Source organism: Neovison vison, chromosome 11, assembly GCF_020171115.1.
Source record: "Neovison vison isolate M4711 chromosome 11, ASM_NN_V1, whole genome shotgun sequence".
Lineage (NCBI taxonomy): Eukaryota > Metazoa > Chordata > Mammalia > Carnivora > Mustelidae > Neogale > Neogale vison.
Window position 1 is genome coordinate 177,202,094 of NC_058101.1, and position 13,859 is coordinate 177,215,952.

At 42.5% G+C, this 13,859-nt stretch overlaps 1 protein-coding gene across 10 annotated transcripts in view; it reads right to left on the bottom strand.

Annotated features, from left to right (window-relative positions):
* TACC1 (transforming acidic coiled-coil containing protein 1) overlaps positions 1-13,859 on the bottom strand; it is a 115,507-nt gene that overhangs the window by 11,984 nt on the left and 89,664 nt on the right. For 6 of the 10 annotated variants that reach the window (XM_044225346.1, XM_044225342.1, XM_044225349.1 and 3 more), the window contains 4 exons: positions 13,406-13,613; positions 10,847-10,899; positions 2,700-2,825; positions 1,060-1,136 (listed from right to left, as the gene is read on the bottom strand). In XM_044225346.1, the coding sequence (XP_044081281.1) occupies positions 1,060-1,136; positions 2,700-2,825; positions 10,847-10,899; positions 13,406-13,613 (464 nt within the window). The remainder of the gene's footprint in view (positions 1-1,059; positions 1,137-2,699; positions 2,826-10,846; positions 10,900-13,405; positions 13,614-13,859) is intronic. The other 4 variants (XM_044225351.1, XM_044225345.1, XM_044225344.1 and 1 more) reach the window with 1 other exon arrangement.

The window sequence follows — 13,859 nt, forward strand, 5'->3', positions numbered from 1 at the left end:
GACAAATGAATCTTTCACTAAATAAGGGGGTTCCCATTCTTGGGGTTTTTCCTAAAAGTCTGATCTGAGTTCAGGCTTTCCCGGTCCCCATCCACTCTTTTGGACAGTCAGTCACAAGTTCTATTTTACTGTCCTAGTTCCAAAAGTATTTCAACTATTCAAAGACTTTAAAGATCACCCTATCACATTAGCCTTTCTTTTTGGTGAAGTGCAATGAAGTTTCCCTGGCCCTATCCAGTGAGATAAGGGCTTTTCCTTTTGACTCCTCATTGAAAAATGATGGCTCCCCTGCCCGTCCCTGGTGGTGTCCATCACGTTGGTCCAAGTTTCTTCCAACGGCTGCTGTAAGCTAAGGGCAGAGGCTGTCCCTTCCTCTCCACTACACACAGAACGGGACCTCACACCCAGTAAATGCTCACAAAGCAAGTAATACAAGAGCTACAAATTCGACTGGGCATAATTAAAATGTTTCTTCATCATTCAAGTGCTGACTGTACGAGTATATAAATTATGCTTTTTTTTCTTTTTCCATACTATCTTTAGTTATTTCATGGCTTCTAACTCTCTTTTCTAGGGAATGAACAGCAAAAAATAAAAAAGATTTCAATTTAAGATCAACCAATTTTGTTTCCCCTTAACATGCTTTTTATAATCTATTCGGTAGTTATGAAATTTGAAGCCATCATGCATAACTGATTTTAAAAAAGCGTAACAAATTATATTGCCTCCATAACTGAATATGTCAATAAATTTTATTATTCTGTAGTTTAAGTGGATTTTTCACACAAATTGATGTCTCTTCAAAAGCTAAGAATCATGTGGGTTCTGCTTACTTGCAATGTTCTCGACAACCCACAAGAGGCTACAGTATTTGAATAACTGGTAAGCAACACTCTTGAAATGACATTGCCAATCACAAATTAAGGTGCAAATATCAATGCTGTCTAGTTCTCAACAGTTGGTTCTGTGATAAGCAAATACTGTCATTACTACACTTATATTAAATCTAACAAAGCATAATAAAGAGATCCAACCCCTCCCCCAAACCTCTAGTCTAACCTCATCTCCAAGACTTCTTGTCGGGTTTCTTCGTATTTTTTCTTCCATTCATTTGCTTCAATTTCCTTAGTGATTATCTAAATTATAATAGAGATAAAGCTTGGTTAACCTACTGAATCTACTACAGTTTGAATTTAAGATTGGAAACTGAAAACACACAACCAGATCCATCCTGAGACATTCAAGCTACACTGGGAATATCGACCCTCAACATCTGTGTATATTGCGCACAAGCATTTGGAAAAATGTCCTCTCTGCCCTATAGGATGGTGGAAATGTAGCCACCAAAGTAAAGGTGAACAGAACATCTCCCAGGAAAGTTCCAAGTGATAATCACCATCTCTAGGAATTTTACCCAGGTCCAGGGTCCAGGGTCTGCCTCCCAGCTCTGCAGAATCTTGATTCGGAGAGGACACCAAAAGAAGAGCCATCAGCCTGGCAGAGACTCACCTTAATCAAATACTAATTTTACTTAGGATAAGAAGCAGAACTATGACAGCATCAGAGCATGACCAGAACATTCTCCTTTACATAGATTTCTGAGCATTGGCAATAATGGAGTCGTAACTAGGAGCTCAGAAGTTCAAAGCCTCTAGCCAGATGCATCTGTACCTTACTGTAGGCAGGTTCTTGCTCCTCAGACCAGCACCCAAATCCCTGTTTGGGACGCCCTTACTAAATCATTACCTCAAACTCCATGAGCGTGGACAGAGCCTTGAGGGGCATCACTGTTCTTTTATTATACTTCTCCATGCTTCTTTCTTCCTAATTGATACATTCTTTATTTTGGTGCCTTTAATCAGAATCTCAATCACCTAGCAGCCTACCCATCTGCTTCAGGTGTCAAGGCACATTCTTGCTCTGCTCCATTAAGCAGGCATCATCCCATTGTTTCACTCTTGGGAGGAAGATGAGGTCATTTTTCTCATTGACAAGATTTTGGTAGGACCTCCTCACCACGGCTCCCAAGTTTTGACAATAGGATCAGCTGATATCCCTCCTTATCAACCTAATGCTATTTTGTGAGGTTCTTTCTTAACTAGTCTTATTGTATTATAAAAATAACATCGCTGCACTAAGGGAATTTAAAAAAAGGGGGGGTGAAATCATCAAGAGACACATAAGGCAAACACATAAAATACAGCACAGAAATATAATGCGAGAGGGTAGTAACTGACTAAGAGCACATGATTGTGTCTTATTTTTTTCTGATCACCCAGGAAAGGCCTCGCAGTAATCTATTTTGAACAGAGGCTGTTCAAGAGACATAGGAAAGGAGGAATTTAAGAGTGATCTGTTTAATTAAAGAATGGATCAAAGTGGGAAGCAATTTTATATTATTGCAAGTCTGTTAAACGAAGGCACTGATTTAGTTACATATGTGGGAAGAGTTGGCAGAATTCGACATTTAAAAAACTTCAAAAGGCTGAAAGATAAAGAAGCGTGGTTAGCTTTCTCCCTAGGACTACTGCACCAATGAGAGTTTTAAAGGGAGCCCTTTCTGTGAGCTACACAAGCTGAGGAAATAAGAACTTCCAGCTGGGGATAACACAAGCCAAACAGAGATGGGATCTCCCTGTGGGCGCATGGGTTTCACAAAGACAGGGAGTGATAAGTGGACAGAACACGAGGACTTTTACCTCTTCTCTGATGAGGGTGAGCACAGCTGTCTTATCTGATTCACTGAGGCAGATGCCATCCAGGGGGCTCTCTCCTCCACAGGCCACAGACACGGGGGCCTTCTCCAAAGAGGATTCCAACAGTCCCTGAGGGGGCAAGAAGTTACACTTAATACCTCCAGCTTCAGGTTCCCAGCCCCAAGCATCCTTCAATAACTTCCTCATTACTCAATTGATTACAATGTTTAAAAACATGTTTGAAGACAAAAACACAGCAGAGGAAGCTTTCAAGAAAAAAATAAAATAAAATAAAACCTAGTTACAGTACTACCTAAAGGAAAAAGTACTCAAATGAATATGGGTATGAGGGGAGCAAGTTAACTTCCATTTAACAGAGGGCCCAGTGAAGTTTTCTTCTTATCCAAAAAGGAGAAAGTGCAATTATCAGTGACCAGTCACCAAAGAATCACATGCATGAAAAGGAAAAATGTCTCATTTTTCAGGGGGCTTCTGGGGATGATGCATTCCATGTAACTTTCCCCCAAAAAAGTATCAACTTTCAAACACTGAAATAGTAACTTTTAAACATACTGATACTTTCCAGTACCTCTTTAGTCACTTTGGATGGAAATGTTTCTAAAATGGACTAGTAACTTTCAGGCCTCAGGAAGTAGAAATGGTGCACACATCTGAAGGCTGACTCCCCTGTCCCTAGCCCCGGAACGATTCAGGGCCACCAGAAACTTCAGTTGCTCTGCAGTGACGTCTGGTCCTGACCCAGCAATGCTGTCAGGCGGACAGCGTGAGTGGTCCCTGTACAAAGTGGCCACAGGTAAAGCCCAGATCTATGCCTGCACTTTCACTTTTTTGGATTCTTCCTGGCTGTTAAGTTTTCGATGTCCTCCTGATGCAGCAGCTTGCTTTTATGGTAAATTCAGGTTCCAGAAAGCCACAGTGGTGACTATTTTTTCACATGAACATGGACTTCATTCTCTGCTCTTTCATACAAGGCATTTTGGGGGCTACTTCCTCCCATCTGTGTAAGTAAACTTTTTTGCATAAATAGGAAAAAAGCTGTTCTAGTAACATCAAAAATGCCAACCCAAGTGACCTGTCAATAATCTTAACACTCTTAAGAGTCTGTACCACCAATCAGTTAGTGATTGATTATAATTAATCAGTTCTCTGGTGTCTTGTTTCAACCAAGACAGAACAGAAAGTCCAAAGCCAACTTAGACCAGCAGTTTAATTTTAAACTTTTCATGGTCACTACAACTCACTGTTTCCCTAGAAAATGCTTAAAAAATTCACACAGAATTTTTGCATTTAGCTTCATGTAGAGGGGCCCAATACAGAAGACCTTGGCTCAGGCCACAGAAACAGGAATGCGAAAGTCACAAGATGGCAGCCCCCGTTTCAAGCAGCATCTGCAGGAAAGCAGTCCACCCTGCTGACGGGAGTTCATGGTCCCCCCCCAAAACACTATCTTAGGGTAGATTCATCATTCATCGTTCAAAAGCCACTTGTGCGCTTTTTTTTTTTTTAAAGACTTTATTTATTTATTTGAGAGAGATTTCTTGAGAGAGATCACAAGCAGGCAGAGAGGCTGGCAGAGAGAGAGGAGGAAGCAGGCTCCCTGCTGAGCAGAGAGCCCGATGCGGGGCTTGATCCCAGGACTCCGAGTTCATGACCTGGGCCGAAGGCAGCGGCTTAACCCGCTGAGCCACCCAGGTGCCCACTTGTGCGCTTTTGAATCAAACAGGGCGCCTGATGATACCCACCATCCTGGTACTCATCCTCTCATGTCATCTCGTCGCCTTGAGTCTAGGCTGGACCTGGGGACTCACTTCTAAAGGGACTACGGTAAAAGCCATGGGATGTCACTTTTGAGATTAGTTTACGAAAAGACTCCAGCTTCCACATCATGAAGGACTCTCTGTGGAGAGGCCCATGTGGCAAGGAATTGATGTCTCTGAGACATGCTGACAGCATACTGAGTGAGCTTGGAAGTGGCTTCACCCCAAACTGAGCCTGGAGGTGACCACTGCTCTGGCCAATACTTTGACTGCAGCCTGCATAAGGTCAGAGGCACCCAGCAGAACCACCCCAGGATTCCAGAGCCAGAAAGGAGGGTATCAGAAATAGTCTTGTGGATAATGAATAAACCTCTAGACATCTGAATCAGCCCATTAACGTCCTGTGCCATGCTTCTCCTCAAGAAACGTTCTCATACTCTTGCTTCCCATGAGCAAGAGCCTATAGGGAGGTAATGCTCTAGGTCAAGCTGACACATTTGGTTCACTTTGTTGTTAAATTTCTGATTCTAAGTTAACACATTTTAAAATCACTCTTTTGTGTTTTTATTAGTTGAAACCAGAATCCACAAGTCAAATCAATTCTAGGAAACAGCCCTCCTGTGACCCTCAAGTTAGCAAGATTTTTATTTTGGGAAATAAGCAAAAAGAGTTTTCTTAGTAAGGAAAATATCAGTCTGTTCTAGAGGTTGGTAGCTCATTCATTTGTTGAGGGGATAAATGAGTTGTTTGCCCACTTGCTCAACAATTTAATGTCTGGAAGAGGCAGCATTCTGAGTGGAGGCAGGTGCTCAGACCTTAGATGAGGTCTAAGGTCCAGATGAGGTCTATCTGCAGCTTGTGGCCCTCCCTTGGTCACTCCCTTCCACCTGGCCATGTACTGCTCCCCTCATGGCTCAAAATGCAACAGTTCTTACAAGAAATTTATGGCCATAGCCTATTTTAGCCACCTTTTTCAAGAACCCTAGGATTTACCTTTTTACCTTCTTTAGTCCTTTATATTGCTTATCAAACAGCAGAGAAAGCCTACAGAATCTACCATCACAAAGAACTGACCAGACCATCTCATCCTGGGCCAGGCAATCTATTATGTTTAATAAAGATGCTAACCCAATCAATGAGTCCCAGTCTTCCAAGTGGTCTTGCTTCATGTCCCCTAATCCTGTTACCTGTTCCCAAAGCATTCACAATTGTGGGCCAAGAAAGACCTGTCTCCAGGGAGCCTGCTTCTGCTGCTGCCCCTGCTTGTGTGCTCTTGCTCTCTCTCTGTCAAATAAATAAATAAAAATCCTAAAAAAAAAAGAAAGAAAGAAAGACCTGTCTCTAGACAGTGGAACTTAATGCAGTCCTGGTTGCAGACAGACAGTGAGCACAGATACCACCAAGGAAACCTCTTTGCTCGTATCCTTGCAGTGGAAAAAAGAGCACCATTAGTCTCTCACAGCAAGCGGAGCTCATCCCATCTTTTGTCCTTGAACCCACTTGAGTAGCACCATGCCAGCCACAGCACTCTAACAGAGACATCCTTGGAAAAACCAAAAGAACTCAACTTTTAAGAAGTTTAAGCCTTCCTAAAAAAAAAAAAAAAAGGAAATTGATGGGCACCTAGGTGCCTCAGTTTAAGGCTCTGCCTTTGGCTCAAGTCATGATCTCAGGGTCCTGGGATGGAGCCCACATTGGGCTCTCTGCTCTAAGCTCCGCATCAGGAGCCTGCTTCTCCCTCTCTCTCTGCCTACTTGTGATCTCTTTCTCTCTCTGTTAAATAAATAAATGAAATCTTTTAAAAAAATAAACATAAAAATAAATTGACCCCAACGGAAAAATGCTGCAGACCAATAGCTGATACACAGGATGAGACTGTCCACGCACCACTGATTACTCTGGCCTTGATCCCTTTGCTGTGGCCGCCACCGACTGCTGGCAACAAGACTGCATCAGGAATGCACTTCCAAGAAACAGAGAGGCTTCAACAAGTGAATGCTAGATTAACCAGATTTCTTTTTCAACATTTTGAACACTGCCATTTCCTTATATGATGCTTATTCCACATTCTAGGAAGTAGAAATTCGTTGATTTTGGGAATTCCATTGGAATTACTTTTAAAAGATATGTTCTTCAGCAGCTGGCTCCAAAGACAAGTATTCCCCATTTTTCTTTCTTGTTCAGTCTCCCCTCCCCCCTTCCTGGCAGCATCACCCCACCTGACAGTGGCCTAGCACTTTGAGCTCCCGTTTGTGACATCAGCACTGCCTTTCACCCCATGAACACTGGGCCAATAGGTGCTCTCCTTTATGGATGAAGCAGCTGGGCAGCTGGAAGCTGAACCAGGCTGTTCACAATACTGGGGAAGCCACCTAGACCTGCAGCTGCACAGACTAAGGCTTGGTGCACTCGGCACAACCCGCTCCCATCATGCTTTTGCTATTTTTACAAATTGAAAATACAAGAAACCACTCCCTTAGTACTTACAAAACTTCTAAAGACACTGGTTTCCCCAAGCACATAAGCAGGCTCTCTTGGCAGCGGTGTGTGTAATGTCAGCCACTGGTGGGTGGGGACAGCAGGCATCCTTCCCACCCACAGATGAGGGAAGACAGGCAGAAGCCCATGAGCAGCTATGCTGGGATTAGACGACCTGGCTCCCAAAAGAGTGATTTTGTCCAGAAACAAACATCACTAATGTGTGAGGCCCTTGTAGGGGGACAATGCTCCCGAGACCCTATGTGCTTTATGTATATCTTCCTTCTGCCCATGTTTCCACAGCCGCCCCCTTCACCCATCTACCTTCACATTTGCTCTTCATGTCGTCTAGGGAATCACTATGGGTCTTGGCCTAACAGCAAGTCCTGAAAACAATTTACTAAGACATGCAATCTGCGTTAAAAAATGAAATAGAGTTTAAAAAATGAAATAGAGGGGGCGCATCTGTGTCTCAGTCAGTAAAAGTGTCTGTTTTTGGTTCAGGTCATGATCCCATGATCCTGGGATCGAGCCCTGAGTCAGGCTCCTGGCTCAGTGGGGAGTCTGCTTCTCCCTCTGCCCCTACCTCTTCCCCTGCTCATGCTATCTCAAATAAATAAATAAAATCTTTTTTAAAAAATGAAATAGAAAAGAAAAATATCAGAATGAATCACATAAAGAAAGGTAGAAGAGTGTTTTGTGCAATTTGTTTTATATATATATGCACATATGTTGTGATGTGTCATTCATATATACATATTAGTCAAGATGCAAAATATATTTTTACTGTGAATTAAGATAAAGGATGCTTCATTCAGAGCTTCAACTAATCGTACAGCTTCAACTATCCTGTGTCCTAAAGGCCCTCAAATTATTAAAGATTAAAATTATTAAAGGTTAAAATTATTAAAGATTCTATTTATTTGAGAGAGAGGGAAGGGCAGAGGCAAAGGGAGAGTGTCTAAAGCAGACTCCACTTTGAGCTTGGAGTCTAATGCAGAGCTTGATTTCACAACCCTGAGATCACAACCTGAACTGAAACCAAAAAATGAGAGGCTTAACCCACTGTAATACCCAGGAGCCCCCTGGGTTGGTTTTAATAGATTTGAAGGCTGGGGCACCTGGGTGGCTTAGTTAGTTAAGCCTTCGACTCTTGGTTTCAGCTCAGGTGGTGACTTTGGGCCCAGGGATTGTGGCTCATTTGGTTAAGCGTCTGACTTTGGATCAGGGCATGATCTCAAGGCCCTGGATTGAATCCCACCTGGGGCTCCCTGCTCAGCGGGGAGTCTGCTTGTCCCTCTGCCCCTCCCTCTGCTTATGCTCTCTCTCTCTCTCAAATAAAAAAATAAAATCTTTTAAAACAATGAATATCAATCAATCAATCTTTTAAAAAAATAATAAATAAAGCCAACCCAGGCATTTATTGAACTCATGCTATGTACTTAGAATAGCCTCCTAGAAATATGGACTTAGAAACTGGTCCAACCAGAAACTGGTCTCAAATCCACAGATCTAAAAATTAAGTTCTACAGTTCTGCTCCTCTTTCTGTATTCTTACTTTACTGATTCCTTGCTCAGCAGAATTTATTGTGGTAGGTGCTAAGGTAGCAGCAAACTGACAGTCATGGTCCCTATCTTCACCAAGCTTATAGTGTTGGGAGGAAGGAGGGGAGAACAAGAAGTGACTCCAAGCGGTAGGTTCACAGAACTGAAAGGAATTGTATATGGTAAGGCAAGAGTCAGATGTGTGAGGAAGAGAGGAGACAGTAGAGGCTGGGGAGAAAGGCAGAGTCCCAGTGCAGAAAGCCACATCAGCCACTAGAAGAATCTGAACTTATTCTAAAGACAAGGGAAGCCAACCAAGAGATTTAAGCAAAGAGTAACAAGATCAGTTTGGTATTTAAAACATTACCTTGGGTTATGTAAAAGGATGAGAGAACAGCCTGGAAACAGGGAGACTGGTTAGAAAACTACCACCATATTTAAAAAGACTGGGGGGGCCACAGGCTGGAGAAACGTCAGTGGGTTTATAATATATGGTTTTTGGACATCAAAACCACAGATTTTGCTTGTGGGAATAAGAGGTAGAGAGGAGCTCCTGGGCACCCCAGGTTTAAGGGGTGGCTTATCAGTAGCACTGACCACTCGGATATTCAAGAAAGGAACCTTGGGTGGCTTTCACCAACTCTCTCCCACCACCACTCCACCCCTGCTACCCCGCACACCTCCCAAGTCACCAAAGAGTGATGGTTCTACCTGATAAATCTCTCTCGGCCTCCACCCCATCCTTTGAACTCTTACCCATCGTGATGTTCCTTACTTAAAACCCCACAATAGTTTCTTACTGCTTCTTCCATGAATTCCAAACCTCCTGGCACCATATCAATGCCCCCTGATTATGTGGCCCTCAGCTACTCTATGTAGACTACCCGGCAATCACATGAGATGACTAACACTTGTACCTCCTTATAGAGCCCATGCTTCTCACTCCCTGCCTTTCTGCAGGCCAACTCTGCTGCCCAGAACACCCCTCACTGCTTTATCTTACAAACCCCACTCTCTCTTTACAATTAAGTTCAAATGGGGAACCTAAGACAACACTACCTTAACCAAGTGATCAGTTAATTCCACTAATTATGGAATAAGGGGGGATCCATAAAGTCACTTTTGATGGCTTTGTGCCCAAAATGCATAAACTGAATTTAATTATGAGAAACACTGGATGAACTCAAAATGAAGGATATTCTACAAAACACTAACCTGTATTCTTCAAAGGTGTCAAGTTCAGGAAAGACAAAGGAAGACTGAAGAACTATCACAGATTACAGGTGACTGAGAACCTGAGAACTAAACGCAACGTGGGGTCCTGGGCTGGATACTGCACCAGAAGAGGACATTACTGGGACAACCAACATAATTCAAATATGGCTTATAGCTTAGATAATACTGTACCCCAGTATTCACTGATTTTGAAAACTGTACTGTGATTATATAAAATGTTAACATTCAAAGAAGATGGGTGAAAGATTTACAGGAATTCTTTGTACTATTTCTGTAAGTCTAAAAGGCATAACATAATTTTGCTTTTAATGAGCTCAAATCCAGCTTCCCAGACACCTGCTACGCAGGTGGTCAGCCCTGGCTCCCGCAGCCTCCGCAACACATTAGATTATAACAGTCATACAGTATCGTTAGTTTTCATTTTGTATCCACTACCCATGCTATTCAAAAGAAATACAATGCAAGCCACTGGTAATTTTAAATGTTTCCGTAGCCATTTAAAAAGTAAAAAGAGGGGCGCCTGCATGGCTCAGTGGGTTAAAGTCTCTGCCTTCGGCTCAGGTCATGATCCCAGGATCCTGGGATCGAGCCTCGTATCGGGCTCTCTGCTCAGCAGGGAGCCGGCTTCCTCCTCTCTCTCTGCCTACCTGTGCGCTCTGTCTGTCAAATAAATAAATAAAATCTAAAAAAAAAAAGTAAAAAGATACACGAGTGAAATTGATTTAATAATACAGTTCAGTTAACCTAATATATGTAACATATGATCATCACAACATGTAATGAATATAAAACGTTCAGAACATTTTATTTTCCTTTTTTTTGGTCCTAAGTCTTTAAAGACTAGTCATACTTTACATTTACAAGACATCTCAATTCAGACTAGTTACTGGTCAGGTACTCAGTGGCCCCATGAGGCTGGTGGCTACTGGATAGATCTCGGGATAGACTATGAGCTCCTTGAGTGAAGAAACTTTTATTCGTATCTCAGTCCATCACCAAACAATGACTAGAAGTTATTTAAAGACTTAATGTGAGTTTTTAAATAAATACTAAAAGGAACAAAAAACAAACCTGAGCCCCACATTTCCCCAGCCCCCAACAGGAGTAACTTACGGTCATGGCAGATCCATCTTTTTCCATCTTCTGGCAGGTCTCCTTCTCTATGCCTACAACACAGAGAGTCATTTTTATAGTTATCCCAAGAAGTCAGTTCCTGTGTTTCCTGGTGAAAAGATTCTGGAGATCCCACTGCAGGCCCAGAGGGACATCTATGAACCCATGAACAGCATTTCCAGATTTTCAAAGGAGCACTGGCACTTTGTTGACGGATGTGTTGTCTGTATTAAAAGTCCGAAAAACTCAGAAGGGGTGTGTGCCGTTTGCCAGCCATACACAGGATCACCATCTTTAGGTGGAAAGAATAGCAAGGCTGCCCCCTTGTGTCCGTGAAAAGTTTTGTAAGTAAGTTGTTAATAACCACTGGACTATGTCAGAAAGAAGAAACCACAAAGTGAATGCTATTTTTATAAGCAGGTCTGAGTGAATTTAAATTCCAACACAGAAGGGTATCCTCAGACTAATTAATGTAGAAGATAAAACAATAAGCTCTAAATTCCAGTGCCTGAAAAACTAAATTCCTTCTCCTCCCCTTACACTTTCAAACTTGTCTCCAGTCTACCTTCCACTCTACAACCACCAAAGGCAACATTTAAGAAAAACAAAACAAAACAAAAAAACATGCTTTTTCTAATTAAAGGAATATGCACTCATTGAAGAAAAATTTAACATATGAAAAAGCACAGGATTTTAAAGCTACAATCCATGTAGCAACAATGAATTACTACTTTAGTGTACTATCAACAGTGAATTATTTACAACACAAATGTGACCATCACCCCTCTGCTTACAAACCTTCAGTGGCTCCCCTTTATCTACAGGATCAAGTCCAGATTCCTTAGTATGACCTCGTTTTCCCACTTGTCCTAAATTCAGACAACTGCTGAGCATTTACCAACATGGCAGGTTCCTTCCCACCCCTGGGAGAGAGTCTCCGTCCCTGGGGCACATCTATGTATGTATCTCGCAAGACCCGGCACAAAGGGGATTCTCCCCAGGAAGCAGACTCTGATTCCCGTTACAGGGCCAGAGCTCCCTTACCACCTCCGCAATGCCTACCACCCCTGCATGACCACAGTTTCTGCTTGCTCCCAAGACACAGCTCATCAGTCACTTAGGCTGAAGCACTAGCTGTTCACTAACTCCGAGGACAGCACTGTGGCTAATGAACCCCAGCTCTGGAAATTTCCATTGGAGGAATTTCCTCCTAGTGATGAAGAATATAATCCATCAAATATCTACGTGCTCCTATACCAGAGGAAATTCAAAGATGAATCACTCATAGTCCTTAACCTCAAGAAGTTCATCAAAGACACCAGCTATACTAAATACATGGAGCATGAGTGGTAAGAAGAAATGCGGTGGTAACATAAAGTATGTAGAAGCCAAGTCACAGTTTTGAAAGAATGGATGGAATTTTTATAGAAGATGGCAAAGAGAGGCATTTCAAATGTAGGAAATAATATAGGTACAAACGTGCTCAGGATGATCCCTGGGAATGGTGGCAGAACAGAAAGCAGCCTGGGAAGAAACATGGAACAGTGCCTGGCACGTTTACTCTACAGATGGGAGATGAGATGTGGGCAGTGAGGAGAGGCTGAGGGAAGAACTCTCGCAAAGTCTAGACTTCCACCTGCTTCCCTGGTGTAATGACATGTTGTGATTTTTAAAATTCTAAGTACAAAAGTCCTCAGGTCAAATTACATTGCTGAAAATCTGAGTTTTTAATAATGTTTACAGTAGTCAGGAACATGGTTCTAAACATCTCACAAGTCAAGTTTAAGGCCACAGATATAACTTGGGACCTGGACAAGGGCCTCAGCTCTAGAATGTTCTTACAAGTTCAACAGTAAGAAACTTCCGCATAGGTTAATCAAGTTAGTTCTTATTAGAACATTAAGGATTTTTCAGTATATTGATCAATTTCGTTCTACTGCATTGGTGAACAGGAAAATGTATAATACTCTAGTCATGAAAGGAATCTCTTTCCAAGTTAAGCACTGTGGTTGTAAGACTGTGAACCAGATTGTTGAGATTCAAATCCTTGTTCTACAATTTGCTAGTCAAGTGACTTTAGGTGGCTGACTTAACTTCTATGTCTCACCTTCCTTCTCTGGAAAATGGGGGGAAAAATAGTGACCAAGGAGTAACTAGTTAATAAATGTAAAGCACTTAGAACTTAGTGCCTCTACATGGGAAGGCACTATACGTGTTACTGTTATTTCTCTACGCTGAACCACCACCACCACAACATGGCTACAGGCCACTATATTTTGAGATGCGGTCCCAAACAATAAATTACTCAAAATGTAAATAGTCTCAAACATCAGTGTCTCCCGTGCATTCTGCCACACTCATCCCTAGGTCTCTGGCACTTCGACCAGACACTCTCCTGCGCCTCTTTTCTAAGTACAGAAGAAAAGCATAGATCAGCAACCTCCATCTATCCTCCAAGAGACCCAATTCTCTATAGTCTCTTTAAAGCGCCTCCTGCATTAGGCTTTCAGGCATTTCTAGGCTTAGGTACATTAGAAAGGTGAACATACACTTCCATACCTGCTTCTGAGGATGAAAACGCATGATTTATGGTAGACACAGGAACATTGGAACATTCAAAGTACTCCAGGTCTTCCTCTGGCTCACCTTTCACCTCGGCCCCAGCCGATTTCTGACCAGATGAAGTGGACGCCAGTTTCTCCTCATCAGTAGCATGGCCATCCCTATTAGAAATGTCTGAAATCTGGGAAATCACTGCTCCTTCATCCTAGGAAATGCAACAGATCAGGTGCTACCATTTAGGAGGATCAACAGTGGGAAAGGTGACATCTCAGCCACCATTCCACACCTGTGCCTGATTTAGACTTAACCACAGATTTTGCTACCAATCAAGGAGGAAGCTGGGGTCTCTCAATCATAGAATACTATGCTTTCGGGGCGCCTGGGTGGCTCAGTCGTTAAGCGTCTACCTTCAGCTCAGCATAGGTTAGTCTAATTAGTTCTTATTAGATCC